We start from the raw sequence: 15708 nt of genomic DNA on the forward strand, positions 1-15708 counted from the left end.
GGGACAACTTCAAGCATACCAACATTCTCATCATGGGTTTACCAGGAGAAGAGAGAGAACAAGAAATTAAAAACCTATGTGAAAAAGTAATGGAAAATTTTCCTACCTTGGTGAAGGAAATAGGCATACAAGTCCAGGAAGTACAGAGAGTACCAAACAAGACGAACCCGAAGAGGCCCACATTATAATCATAATTAAAATGCCAAAGGTTAAAGACAGAATCTTAAAAGCAGCAAGAGAAGTTCAGTTAGTTACTTACAAGGGAGCTCCCATAAGACTGTCAACTGATCTCCAATAAAACATTTCAGGCCAGAAGGGATTGGCAAGAAATATTCAAAGTGATGAAAAGGAAGGATCTACAACCAAGATTACTCTAGAATCAAAAGACATATAAAGAGCTTCTTAGACAAGAAAAGCTAAAGGACTTTATCACCATCAAACTAGTATTACAAGAAGTGTTAAACTTCTGGCCAAGATGGAGGCATAATCAGACATGCTGCATCTCTCTCCACAACTAAGAAGGAATACAACTACCTCAAAACTAGAGACAACCAGAAGTTCCAGAAAATCGAGCTGCATGGAAGTCCAACAAACAAAGAAGAAATACTAAACCAGACAGGTAGGAGGAGCAGAGCCGGGGTGGAGAGGACATGGTGTAGAGGCAGCAGTGGTGGCAGCAACAGTAGCAGTGGCCAGCCGGCAGAAAGCAGTCACACATTTTTAAGAAGTAGGGAGGGACACCTGGGGCGTGTGCCCAGCCCCAGACCAGACCACGCAGCTCACAGTTCCAGCGTCAGGGAAAATCAAGCCTCATTGCTTCTGACTGTGAAAACCAGTGGGGGTTGGGTGGAAGAAGAAGCTGCCAGTCTCTCAGCAGAGTCCGCTTGTTTTGAGGGCCCCCACGGTCCTAGAATAACATAGAAAAGGATGAAGCCAAGAACTTATATGCACGACCCATGGACATGAACTAAGGGGTGGGGGGTGGGACTGCTGGAAGGAAGGGGAGTACTAGGCAGAGGGAGTAAAAGGAAAAGAAATTGGGACAACTCTAACATAATCAATAAAATATACTTTTAAAAAAGTGTTAAAAGGTCTTCTTTAAGAAGAAGAAACTATGAGAGGATCAAAACTGTGAATAATAAAATTGCAATAAATACATACCTACCAACAATTACTCTAAATACAAATGGTTTAAATGCTCCAATCAAAAGACATATTATTGAGAGGCTGAATGGCTAACAAAACAAGATGCTTACATATGCCATCTACAAGAGACTCACGTCATATTAAAAGACACACGCAGACTACAAATAAAGGGATGAAAAAAGATATTTTATTAAAATGGAAACAAACAACAACAAAAAACCTGGGGTAGCAACACTTACACAAGAGAAAATAGACTTTAAACCAAAAGCTATGTAACAAGAGACAAAGAAGGACCCAGCACTTCTGGGTATTTACCCAAAGAAACCCAAGACACTAAGTCAAAAAGACTTGTACATCCATATGTTCATTGCAGCATTGTTTACAACTTAAGTGTCCATCAGTAGGTGAAAGAATCAAAGAAGAAGTGGTGCATATACACAATGGAATATGGCTATTTAAAAAAACGTAATCATGCCATCTGCAACAGCATGATGGATCTAGACGGTATTGTACTAAATGAAATAAGTCAGAGAAAGACAAATGCCATAAGATTTCATTTCTGTGTGGAATCTAAAAACAAAAACATAAACGAAAAGGAACAAGCCGAGAAGAAAGATTCATGGATACAGAGAACCTTTTTACCCTTGACAGAGAGGAGAGGGCTGGGGAGATGGGTGAAAAAGTTGAAGGGATTAAGATGTAAAAATCGGTAGTTACAAAACAGTTATGGGGATGTGAAGTACAGCATGAGGAACATCGTCAATAAATATTGTAATGACTACGTGTCAGATGGGTGAGAGATTTATCAAAATGATCACTTAGTAAATTATAAAAATTTCTGATCACCGGTTGTACACCTGAAACTAATATAATATGATATGGCAAATGTAACTGAGGAACAAAAATAAATAAAAAGAAGTGATGAGACAAAAAAGAAGTAGAAGACATGGCTCTTTACCCTTAAAAATCACAACTTGTTTCTGAGGAACAAACTGAGAGAAGAAAGCTAATAATGGTGATTTATTTAGCATTTTTATATGTCTTATCCTATCTTTATTAGGAATAAGAACATACATGTATGTGGTAAATGTATTATAATAATTATGTCACATAAGTGCTAAAGGATTTCATAGTAAAAACGGAAAAGGTTTAGCTTCAGTAGACATTGCCTCAAAACAGTGCAAGTATAATTTGTAACGTTTTAAGATGCCTGATCCTGATGAACACTCTAGGGAGGCTATAAATCAAATCGTCAGTCCCAATGATTGTGTTAATTCATTTACTGAAAAGAGGATAGAAATGGTGCTAAATGTAGTGAAAACGTACAAAGTGCATATGGATAGGATTTACATTATATACAAATACATTATGGCTGTGTGGGTTGGATAGTAATAATAGTATAAGTGAAGTTCCTAGCACAGGGCCTGGCATATCTGGCACTCAGGAGGTGGAAGTTGCTCTTTTTTCATTAAGCATCTAGGCCTTAGCTGGGTTTTCTCCAAACTGAACTTCCTAAGCGGAACAAGGTTGTAATCTATTCAAAAGGTCAATATGTTCTCTGAGAAGAGCATTTCCCAGGGCCACCTCTAACGAGCTCTATTCTTAGCTCTGTAGGAAACCCCTGTGTCACTCAAGGGTTCCACTTTGTTCTGCTCAGCCTGTCTCCTCTGTCATGTCCTCCAGCAGCTCCTGTGTTGGGGTGTCCCCAAGGGTCTGCTCTGGCTTGGGCTTTGTGTTCTATGTGCTCTTCCTGGTTACCTTTTCCACTTTCCTCCTGCCCAGCTACCATCTATCTCTAAGCTGATGCCTCCCTCAGCTATTTCCTGTCCTAACCTCTTTTTCAAGTGCCAGACCGGTCCCACAGGTCTCTCAAAGTCGGCATGTCCACACAAAACTCATGCTCCGCTGGTGAGTAGCTCCTGTAATTCAGAACTCAGGATCCTTTCTCTCTACGCCCAAGGCTTGAACCCCATCATCTCTCGCCCAGATTATTACAAAAGCACCCCGTTCCTTTTGAGTTCACTCTTAGCAATACCTCCAGATGTATCATCTTTCAAAGAAAGACTTTGATTTAATTAAAACACTCTTTGGGCTCTCATGCCCCAACTCTTTAGCATGGCAAATGAGGGCTGTCACTACGCTAAAGATCCTCCTTTCTCTGAACTCACTAAGCTTTTTAGCATTTGCATACCTTAGAGCAAGCTGTTTCCCCCACTTGAAATTCCAAGACTCTGGTTGGTTTTTACAGAAACTATGAAGCACTCTTGGACTCCCCAGGCATGGTGAGTTGCTCCTCCCACAAGCCTTAAAAACTTTCTCTTACAGCATCTAGAGTATTGCATTTAATTATCTGCTTTTGCATCTCTTTTCTGAACTCAGCGCTGAGCCTCTATACATCAGGGCCCCATTTCTTATTCATTTCATTACACCAGGGCCTGGCACTTGGTGGGCACTTGAGAAATGCTTGATGAACCAGGAAGAATTAACAAGAAATCCTTGAAGACTGACCTCAGAGCCCTCAGGGATTCACACGGCACCTCCTTTTCATGCCCTCAGTTCCAGGCGCAGTCTGCCACCCTCTGGATAGCAGACCCTCTCCAGTCATTGAGCCTTGCCCACAGCCTGTCTCTGCCTTGGTGCAAATAGCATCTCTCTTCCTGGTCTGGGTTGGGTACCCCGTCCCTGGGTTCCCATAGCAACCAACTTATTAATCATAGTGTTTTTCATATTGCTTGGAAATTTTCACTTTTTGGTCTCATTTTTCTCTTTCTTCTGCAGTCCCTAGGCTGCTTAAATGCCAGGACTCTTATCCACTTAGTTCCATTACTTTATGCCAGTGGTACTCAAACTTTGGCAGATATCAGAACTTACTGAAGAGCTTTGTAAAAATATGAAGACCATGGCCACGTCCTACTTCAATAAGCCTGGATCTCTGTGTACATTGGTTCTCCAGGTGGTAGGTGATTCTGATACCCTCCAAAGTTTGGGAACCTCTGACCTATACAGTTCCAGTCTATCGTATAGTCTCTCAGAGTATGGGGTGAATGAATGAATGAATGGATGAATGAATGAGCAGCCCCCTGAGTCAAACTCTCTAAACTTCTAAGACATACCTAAAGCCAGCAGTAAGTTCAATCAGTGGTTCTCAATGTGTGGTATCTGCATCAGCAGCAGCATCACCTGGGAACTTGTTAGAAGGGCAAATATGCATTTTCCTCTCAGACCTACCAAATCAGAAAGTCTGAGGGTGTAGCCCAATAATCTATGTTTAAACAAACCCTCCAGGTGATCCTGATGCACATTAACGTTTGAGAATCATTGAATTAAATAAAGGACTTAAGTTGATTTCCAAGAAACCAGCCCCTGCCAGCCCCCCCTCTTTCTTCTTCCTGTTCTCTTGTGCTTGCTCACAGTTGTTCTTACTCCCCCTCTGTGTGAACAGCCCTTGAATCACACATTCACGCTGGATCTATAATCTAGAGATTAAAAAACGCTAACCATGTCCCTAATGCCACGGACCACATTACATTTCCTTCCTCAGGAGAGTGAGGAGAACCACTGCTGCCAATAAGTCATTTCTCCCAAAGCCACATGGAGCTGGCTCTCGGCCTGCAGCCACCCCTTCTTTGCAAGTCAAGACTTTCTGTAGATATTACCCAGCAAACCAAAAGATAATCACAAAGAGCGCTGGCCAGAGCAGGGAGACACCTGTGCGCTCCCACCTGCATCCTGAACACCATCTCTGGTGTGAGCCGGAATACCCTCATCACTCTTACAGCACACACATCCCCCATGCTCCCCTGAGGCCGGCGCTGGTGGAAGGCAGGAGCAAAGCCAGGCAGGGGGGCCAGAGCACAAAGGAGGCTTCCCCAGAGATGGCCTGACCTATCCACATCAGCCTCAGGTGGCCAGCCGCTGCTGTGAAAGTTCTGCAGAACTGCTCAGGAGGAGACAGCCTCAGAAACACTCACGGCAGCCAATGACCGTTTTAGCTTCCACATTTTTGGCTCGTGCTAAGAAGCAGCAAGACTGTCAGAGAGACAATTCAACCAGTTTGCTTTTATGTCTAAAATAACTTGTGTTTCTAGCACTGTCTGGACCCTAGAGGCCGATTCCATGGGCAACAAGCATAGTTTTCTGAATGTCAAGAAGTTGTCCATTTAGCACAGTCCACTTAGGCTTCCTGGTACTTGTTCAGACAGTAAAGGTTTCTTGGAATTTTGCTCTGTGACAGTGTTGTTCTGAGACCTGCAGGGAGACAAGGACAAATCAAATTGTGCTAAAAGATCTATCACTTCACTCTTTCCCTGGAGTCCAACTTGCCTCAGTGGGACAAAACAGAAACAATTGATTGGTACCTTAAAATGATTTTGCTTCCTTTCCACAGGGGCAAATGATAATGGATATCAGCCTCCTGCCACTCTTGCAGTATTATGTCCTAAAGCTAACATATTCCCACATAGCAAAGCTCGGTCCCGCAGGTTGATTTTCTTCCAGGGCCAGAGAGGCATTTGCTTTACATTGTCGGGAAGTCAACTGCCTGGCTGTCTCTAAATTGTTATGTTTCCTTTAATGGTCTTTCAAATGCTCTAGAATGGAAAAGGTTTTATGGCTTTAGGAAGGCCTGCCAAAACCAAATTCAAAAAACTTTCTAGGAGTTGATTGGCCAGTTTATGAATCATCTTCAGATTCATAAGATTAAATTAATATAATAGCACCTTTTGTTCAGAAATAGTGAGCTTCAAAGGAACAGAATGTAAATGACTTAGAGACCCCGTGACATTTATTGTTTTTCTTATTTCTGATGTATCATGAAAATAGGAATGGCTGAAAAATATCTTACAGTTAAATTGCAATAAAAATGTCTCCGGAGAGTGGTACAAAATGAAGTGCTCTAGAGCTGACTAGGAGCAGTAGGAAGGGAAACTTGTTCTTCTCTGATAAGATATCAATAAAATGTTTTTCAAATGTGACTCTCCTTTGAGACCGCCTAAATCCCTCTTTTATGGAGTCGGGCAGATAGAAGTGGGAGCAGCTGGTCCTTTGAAAAAGGCAATCTGAAATCATCGATGTGCTAGTAAATGTTTCACCACCGGCTGGGGCTGGACCCTCATGTGTAGCATTTGCCAGTCTCCATGGTGTAGATACTCCTACCGTGACCAAGTGTAAGCTCCCAGTGGTGAGGACTCCGAAGGCTCTCACCATCCCACCTGAGTCGCTCCAGCCCACCTCTAGATGAAGCACAGTGCTTACGAGCGTGAGCTCTGGAGACAACCCCTAGGGGCTGAACCCCAGATCCACCACTTACAAGCTGTGGGACCTCAAGGAGAGTTACTGATTCTCTCTGGGCATCAGATACCTATCTGAAAAATAGGTCTATCGTGGGATTATTGTGAAGAATAAATGAGATGATGTATATAAAGAACGTATATGATAAATGATCAAAAACCATTGCTACTTAGGGCACTCTTACTGTTGTTCTTATTGTTGTTGTTGTTTATCTGTAACCTAAATGGAAGAATGACTATGACTTCTCTTATTTAAAAAAGGGCAAAATAAGTATTGCAAAAACAATTGATATTTGCAGCAAGGGAAACAGCTTTTAACTTGTACCTAAGTAACATATCCCTCAGTAGTGCATCTCATGCTCTATAATTAACATTTAAAATTCACCTATAGAAAGAGCTATATAGTTCTATTAAAAATTTTAATTGACAGGATACGGGGAGGAATTCTGATTTCTCTCTGTTACCTCTTCCTGGGAAGAAGCCTAACTGTGACCTACTGGGCATCTGATCTAACACTCATTGAATACCTACCATGTTCCAAGTCATGAACCTGCCACAAACACCTGAAAAAAGGGTTGAGGTCCATGAGGCAAAACACAGCCTCTCTGAAGTTAGCCTAACAGACAAAACAGCAGTGATTGGATTCTTAAGACAGTGTCATACAAATTCTACCTTAATTGTTCTACTGGCATGGAAATCTCTGTTCAGTTGACTCACTGATATGACATTGCTCATTCCATACTGTTCCCTCTTTTCTCCAAGACTTCAGATCTTGTGGAGGTTCCTGAGGAAGCTGATGGACCAGGAGGCGGGTATGACCTACGGAAACGCAGCAACAGCGGTGAGTGAGGGAGTGAGAAATTAGGCTCCAGCGTACATGTGAATCACATTAGTCCAAGTCATCAGGCAGGGAGAGTAGAATTCCAGTCCCCTTGCTTCCTCTGCTAGCTCAGGAATTCAATCTGGGCACGTGTTCAACATTCTGGAGAGAAACTAGACATTATTACTGGTGGATTTTAGTGATTTAACTGTAATAATCCCTGAGTTCTCATGCCTTACGGACTTAACTATAATGGGGTTTAGGAGCCACTTCCAGACCTTTTTGTTAGTGCATCATTTCCCCCACTAACCTACATAAGATCAGCAAAGCCACAGAGAAGCTACTCCACGCCTCACCTGATGTACAGACCCAGGTTGGTGGTGTTGCCAGGGAGACTCCTTCCCAGCAGAGGTAACTAAGTCTCTCGTATGTGCAATCTAGCCAAACATTTCTTATTAATATCATTTAATTTTCTAATAGCTTAAGCCCGGCTACAATAATTTCTAAAATAGTTATTAAATGCTAACTACATATGGTTTGCTAACATTAAGAAAGAACTGCCTTTTAAACCAGAGCTTAAGGAAACATAACCAGCCTCTTATGAATGCATCCTGCTGAGCCTCTATAATATGAACAACTACTTAATCTCCATGTGTTTATTCAAAAAAACTTTATGAAGCATTTACTATCTACAGCAAAGGTACCTAGATCACAAACACTGTCCTCAGGTCGCTCATACCCGAGCAAGGCTGCATGTCCTGACTTGTGTCATTTACTGGGCTGAGTGCATGCCCAAGACAGAGGTTGTCCCTCCTGACTCTCATGCTCCCATGGGACATGTGGGAACGTACCCTTTGGGTAGGTTTCCCACTTGACAGTTTGCCCTGCCTTTTCCACACAGGAAGCAATATTCCATCACTGCTTTGTCTGCAGCTATTTCACAAAGCATCACTTTCACTTCCTCAGTTTTGGGAACTCATGGTCATCTCTTCTCTAGTTAGGACTGTGCCTCTATGAGTCCCACAGGGCAACGCGTGACTCTTGCTGCTAAATAAGCATCGGCGTTTGCACAGCCCCCCTTGCCAAGCCTGCACACAACTGCTAAAACGTGCTGCAAGGGGAAGGATTCTTTTGCATCACCTGGGGAAAACTGTACTTTAAGTCATTGCGCACATGCACTGAGCACTTAGCAGTGCCATTAGAGAAATAAACTGAAGAGTGCTGATGGTCAGGGGGCCCTCGCAACAAGCAGTAATACATACAGCAGGACCACCCCAGCCCATGTGTGTCCCGCATTGCAGGTCCGGCAACTAAACTTGGTCAGCAGCCTTGGAGTTCTTCAGCATCTGAGGAACAAACTCACAAGCGACTGGTATATTAACCAAACATGCCTGCATTTTAATGCTTTGGGGTCTGGTCAGCTGCTCTGTCACTGAGTCTGACCTCTGATTGTACTCATCGCCTGCCACTTCTCACTGATATGCGGGCCTCCTCATCACTAACCATGCTGGACGTCTTAGGTCCTTGGCCCCTCCTGGCTCTGGAGGGAGACTGCTGGACTGCTCTTGGTGATTGTATGGCTCTGAATCAGTGACCTAGCCTCTCCCTGCTGCTGTTGATTCATCTGTAAAATGAGGATAATCATATCACCAAATCCATAGGATGTTGTGATCTTTAAATGAGACAATAAACGAAAATATCATGTTTACAGTGATGACCCTGAAATCCCATTTCCAGGACTAGGCTTCTTTGTTGCCTCCAGACACCTGCAGCCCACTGGATAGAGCCATCTGAGTGTGCAATAGACAGGCATCTTTAAGTTAACACAGGACTCCTGATTACTTCACTCACCCACCGACCTGCACCAACTCTTCCTGGGTTGCCCCTGCTCAGTAAACAGGGACTCCATTCTACTGGCTGATCAGGCCAAAACTTTTGGCATCAGCCTCGACTCCCCCTTCTTCTCACACCTCACATCTAATCTGTCAGCAGATCTTAGCTGCTGCTCTTCAAAACTTTGCCTAGCCTGTGTCCTCCACTTGACTCAGCCATCCTGGACCAGCTCTATTGATGGTGTGGTTCACCCATTCCTTTAATAGCTAAGGTCTTTATTGGCCCTGGGGGTTTCTTTACTCAATGAGAGGTCTTCATAGGATTTTATAATGTGACTAAATCATCATTCATATAGGAATCATCAATATGAAGCACAGTTGCTAGTAATTAAGTCATCAGAAGGTCATCAAGTGTCAGAGATGCAGCTTAGGCCTCACTATTCCAAGGCAGCTGAGGCACCACTTGAGAGTCTCTTAGAAGCGCAGAACCTCAGGCTGTTCTAGAACAAGAGCAGAATCAGAATTTACATATGAATCTGTGATAGGAATCCTGTCCAAGTTAGAGAAGCAGGATTAGAAGTCATGGAGCCAACCTCTTCCTCTCTAGTACACACACATGTACACACACATACCACATACTGTTAGATAACAAAACTAAGGCACTGAGTAATATATTCCAAGACTCAAAGTTGATTATTCGCCATCTCTTTTACATTAAGGGACATTTTTACAGACTTATTCAAAGAAATCTGTTAAAAGAACCTAGCAAGCAATAAACCTCTAGAAAGCTTTGGTGATCTATTAGCTATTCCTTTGATCAGCCGTGGCTTTCTTTGTAACGCACCTTTGGAAGCAAGAGAGATTAATTATGCAGCAGTTTGCTTCAAAACATTTTCTTTGATTAGATTTAATCCCCTGTCCATGCAGTTTAAGAAACATCATAGAGAAAACACGCTGCCATGGAGCCCCAGCTCCCACTAGTCTTTTTGCCATCATGGCAAGGACGGTGCTGGTTTTTCAGAAGCACCACTTGGTTTCCAGGCCCAATCAGTTCTGCACTACATGTTTCCTTTATGTTCTGAAACATGCACAGAGCACACAAGTATTATTTCTGCTCACCAGGTGGTATGTCATCTTGGAGGAATAGTTCCAAAGCTTCCTTAGAAGAGAGTATAATTCATGCTCATTTCTTTACTGTTAAGAATGCAGTCTCTGCTTTCTCCCTCTCGAAGATCTTGGGCAGGTCTGAGTGTTTCTGGTTGTTGTTTTCAACACCATTCCTGGATGCATCAGAAATATAGATGGGGAGAGTTGCTGATCTTCGCCTTGGCTTAACTGCCAGGCACGCCACTGGAAGCAAGGTCATGAGCAAAGAGAGAAGAAAAATCTAGGCTGCCTATTTCAGCTCAAAATGCCAAATAATGATGTTACTGGCTGCCTTCAATAATCACATTTCAGTCAAACTGTATGTGATCATAACTCTCCTGGAAGAAAAGCAGAGGGAGAACAGCATAAGCAAGACAGATTCCTAGAAATCTTCTTTTAAAAGGAGTGGGTTAATCACATTCAGGTAAGGATATATACAGCCCAGTAGAAACTTAAGTGGCACTAAAGCATAGGAATTTTGCCCAGAAAGAAAAATGGCAAGTGCATATTTGTAAAATGTATCCTTGCCTTTAGTATGCACTGGTTCTATATCTCAAATTTTGAGTTGTCACCAATAAAAGGAAGCAAATATTGTAATGGCTCTTTTGGCAGATGCCCCTGGTTCTGGTCACCCTCCAGTGGACAAGTCCCAGATTACAGGTTCAAATATTATGGTGTGTTTTTACAGCACACAATTAGAACCTAGCCCATGTGCAATAACATGGATGGGCCCAGAGAGTATCATGCTAAGTGAAATAAGTCAGATAGAGAAAGACCAATACTATATGATTTCATTTATATGTGGAATCTAAAACAAACAAATAAGGAAACAAACAAAACAGAAGCAAATGCATAGATACGGCGAACAAATTGATGGCTGCTCAAGTGAAGGTATTAAGATGTTCAAATGGCAGTTATAAAAACAGTCACAGGAACGTAAAGTACAGCAGAGGGAATAGAGTCAATAATACTGTAATAACTATGTATGGTGTCAGCTGGGTACTAGACTTACCAGGTGCTGACTTCGTAAGTTATATAAATGTCTAATCATTGTTTTACACCTGAAACTAACATAATAATATATGTCAACTATAATTGAAAAATAATTTTTAAAAATTTTAAGTTACTATAGGCAAATGTTAAGCAAAAGAAAGATCATATAGCTATATTAATGTGCAGAAAAAGTGGACTTTAAGACCAAAAAAAAAGCATTGCTAGAGAATAGCATCATTACATGGCCATGTTCACTTCACCAGAAGATATAAATTCTAAACTTCCATCCACCTAATACATAGCCTTTAAATAACAGAAACTCAAAGAGGAATTGATAGAACTATTGGGAAAATTGACCTTCCCCTTCATAGTGAGGGATTTTCGCACATCTTTCAGTCACTGGCAAGTTGGATAGAGAAAAAGATTCGCTACAAACATAAAGGAACTGAGGACCCATTTGACAATTCTTATTGACTTTAAAAGGACACTATAACAAAAAACAATTCTCATTCTTTTTAAGACCACTTGGAACAATTATAAAAATTGGTCACCTGCTAGACCACAAGCAAGCTTCATAGATTAATATTATATAGAACACATCTTTCTGACTACCATAGAAATCAATAGTCAAAATATAAGTAGGAAAACCCATAATCTGGGAAATTAGAACATATTTTTAAAAACTTGTGTGTTAAAAAAATAATAATTAATAATGAATATTGGAATAAATTTAAAACTAAGTAATAGAGAAAACACTACATATCAAAACCTGTGGAATGCAGCTAAAGTTGTGACTAGAGTATTTAGCTTTAAAACTATTTCATTTTAAAAGTAAGAAATGCTGAAAACTAATCATCTAAAAATCATATTTAAGAAGTTAGAAAAAAGAAATAGAATAAAGCCAGAGAAGGACTAGGAAGGCAAATAAAGATAAGAGCAGAAATGATTAAATTACCAAGATATATCATAAACCCTGAGTGGTTCTTTAAAAATTAAATTTATAACATTTAACAATTTTAAGAATAAAACAGAGATACAAAACTAAAAGTAATAATAAAAAGAATGAATATAACAGAGATAAATAAATTTTAAAAATATTTTAAAAAGGGGCAGGGTGGGGCAGGGGAAAACAATGGGGGAAAATTGGGATAACTATAATTGAAAACAATAAAATTAAATTAAATTAAATTAAAATGGGCAGATACCAAAAAAAAGATCTAAGGCCAAAGTCTGACTCAAGAAGTAATAGAAATAGAAAGCCTGAATCTGGCTCTAATCCTGATGGAAATGGAATCAATATTTTTCATTTTTTGCACAATGAAAATAAAAGATCCAATCAACTTTGTAAATGCTACCAAACATATAAGGATTAGAAAGTTTCCATATTACATAAGCTCTTTCTAGACAACAAAAAAATAGCAAGGAGGAAAGACAGCAGCATTGTCTAACTTAGTTTATGGGGTTAATATAATACTGACCTCAAAACCAAACAAAGACAGCGTGAGAGGAAATTCATGAACATGGACACAGAAATCTGAAACAAAATCTTAGTAAACTGCATCCAGTAATGTATTTGTAAAAGATAATGGGTAATTACCAAGTCGGACTTATTTCAGGGATGCAAATTTGGGTCAATGTCAGATAAACCAATTATGTAACTGGCTGCACTATCAGATTAAAGATAAAAAAGTAATAATCATCATCTCATTAGAAAACACAGTGGTGGACATGGGCCTCACAGGACTGCAAAGCAAAAAAGGAGGACAGAATACGGAAAAGGAACAGACGGAAGTCCTCTGGGGATGTGGCAAAAACTAAAGATTGATTTTGCTCCTGTAATATTGGAAAATATTGCTAAATGAAATAAGTCATATGGAAAAAGATAAGAACTGTATGATGTCACTCATATGGGGAATATAAAACAGTAAGCAACAAACAAGCAAACAAACTCACAGACACCGACGACACTATGGTCGTTACTGGAGGGGACGGGGGAGGATGAAGAAGTGAAAGGGGGTCAAACATGTGGTGGTGGAAGGAGACTAGACTTTGGGTGGTGAGCACGCAATGCAATATACAGATGATGTAGTATAGACTGTCCACCTGAAACTTGTCTGTTATTAACCAATGTTACCTCGATAAATTTAATTTAAAAAAGAAAATATGCCTATATAAGGGACATATGCTTTGAATAGTTGTCCTGGATGAGATTAACCATCAAATTATTTTTTTTAAGATTTTATTTATTATTTATTTTCAGAGAGAGGGGGAGGGAAGGAGAAAGAGAGGGAGAGAAACATCAATGTGTGGTTGCCTCTCACGTGCTCCCATCTGGGGACCTGGCCTGCAACCCAGGCATGTGGCCTGACTGGGAATCCAAATGGGGACCCTTTGGTTCGCAGGCTGGCACTCAATCCACTGACTCACGCCAGCCAGGGCTCAAATTATTTTTAATAAAATAAATGTAAAGCACCAAATATAAAAGGTGTATGACATATTTTTGGTAAAATAGCTACCTTTCTTTATTCCTTTTCCCCTCAAATAAAAGTCTTAGACTTGATTCTGGAGGGAATGAGCTTTAAAAAGCACTTTGGCAGTGTTCGGTTCTGCTTGCAACCATATAGCTGAAAACACACTTGGGGTCACTTCAAATGATGTGTAGTGTAGTTCACAAAAATGATACACATTTTGAACCAGATGCTTAATGGCTATTCAATATAAAGCTATAATGATGTGAAATTACAAAATTGTAAACCCAGTCCAAACTGCGCGTTGCCTGTGCCCCTTTTAGCTCCAATCAGCAATTTTCTAGGAAGATTCTCTTTGTGTGTTTTCATTCAAATTTTAATATTCTTTTAGAAGTATCCAATTTTCTGCTTATGGAATCAAGTAGTTCCATCAGGATTTTAGGTAATCGCATTATACCAGAGAAAAGTATTGATGGCTTCTACTCTTTGTAAACTAAGTTGAGTGGTCAAATATTGAGGGAGACAGGGCGCCAAAGGATTGGGCCTTCGTTTTCCACTTACCTACAAAGCAGAGCTTCTCCACTGACTGCATATGGGCCTCCCACGGGTAATGGGATTGCGTCCACAGGCTCTGGAACTGTATACCGGAGCACAGATGTTTAGTAACCATCAGCACATTAGGGGCTCCTGTTCTGAAGCATGTTTTCTATACACAGTTAGTTACTGAGTCCATTTTAAGGACAGTGGAGACTGTCAATGCACTAACTGAAATAGGTGATGGAGCTTCTCTTCTTTTACTGATATTGCCTCAATAATCTAAAGGGGACCAAAGGGAAGAATAAAGCAGCAATGTATGCTCTTTAAATGTCAAGTCATCTAAATGGTGGGTTAATTTTGACCCCGTAACTGTATTGTATAAACCTGGAAACATCTGCCACATTTGTGTTTAAGAGGAGATGCACAATGAGAATAAGGCTATGACTTCAGTCACCACGGTCGACTTGACTGATGAACCTCACCAAGGGAGAGTCTTCACACCCATCAGGAACCTCCCACAGCTGTGTAATTGACAGGAAAACTCCTGCCCATTCTGAGGAGCTTTGTTCTTTATCGGAGGCCACAAAGTGGTTGCTTAAATGCAAACGTGAGAAAAATTATACACCCCAGGAACAAACTAAACATGAAACCATGATTTTATTTTATATTTCAAATAGTTACCTAAATGTAGTTTTTAAAACTAAAGCTTTAACCTGCAAAATAGAATACCGATATCATTAAGCAACTAGCATCAAGATATTGAAATAGATAAGAGAATCTGGTATTTAGAAAGGTTCATTTAAACATCATTAAATAAGGCCACACATCACCTTCCATCCCACAACAAATGATTTGATACATTTTACAAAGACAAATGGCACGCTTTCTGTTCATGAGAAGAGTACTGTAAAATGAGTCCAAGTTGTAAACACACAATTGCCAGGCAATGAAGAGAACATGTACCCCCTGGAGGCATGTACAGAATGTGAGCATGCAGATAAGGTGGTGTCAAATGCTGCTTGGGAGTCAGGGAAGGGTCCCATGGAAGATGGTGTGAAAACTGGGTCAAGAGCAAGGAAAAGGCAGTGGGTCAAAGTACAATCTACGGTACCGAGGCTAATAAAGCCACATCTTTCAAGCATGTTTCCAAAACTCCTGCTTTCTCTTGTCTCCTTCAGTGTTTACATATCCAGAAAATGGCACTGATGATGTCGGAGACCAAGCAAAGGACACAAACCACCAGGTATTTCTGGATGTCACAGAAGGCGGTTTTGTTTCCACATATATGTTACATACAAATAGATATATTCTCTATAGTGTGTAAATTATATAATGGCATAATATATTGTCTATATTTTATAGTAGGTAAGTACCTATTTATTATATTTTTATGTTCATTTATATATAATTAGAATCCATAGAATAGAATAAATCGATAGAATCAACTGAATAAAATAAAAGATATTTGAGCTTTGGAT

General features: G+C 40.5%; 1 protein-coding gene across 1 annotated transcript in view; it reads left to right on the plus strand.

The window, feature by feature from the left end:
- Positions 1–15708, plus strand: part of STAC (SH3 and cysteine rich domain) — a 117466-nt gene that overhangs the window by 72712 nt on the left and 29046 nt on the right. The window contains exons 6-7 of the mRNA XM_090283044.1: positions 7197–7275; positions 15409–15473. Of these exons, the coding sequence (XP_090139170.1) occupies positions 7197–7275; positions 15409–15473 (144 nt within the window). The remainder of the gene's footprint in view (positions 1–7196; positions 7276–15408; positions 15474–15708) is intronic.

This window comes from Furipterus horrens, unplaced genomic scaffold (genome assembly GCF_987537825.1).
Source record: "Furipterus horrens unplaced genomic scaffold, mFurHor1.1.pri manual_scaffold_7, whole genome shotgun sequence".
Classification (NCBI taxonomy): Eukaryota; Metazoa; Chordata; class Mammalia; order Chiroptera; family Furipteridae; genus Furipterus; species Furipterus horrens.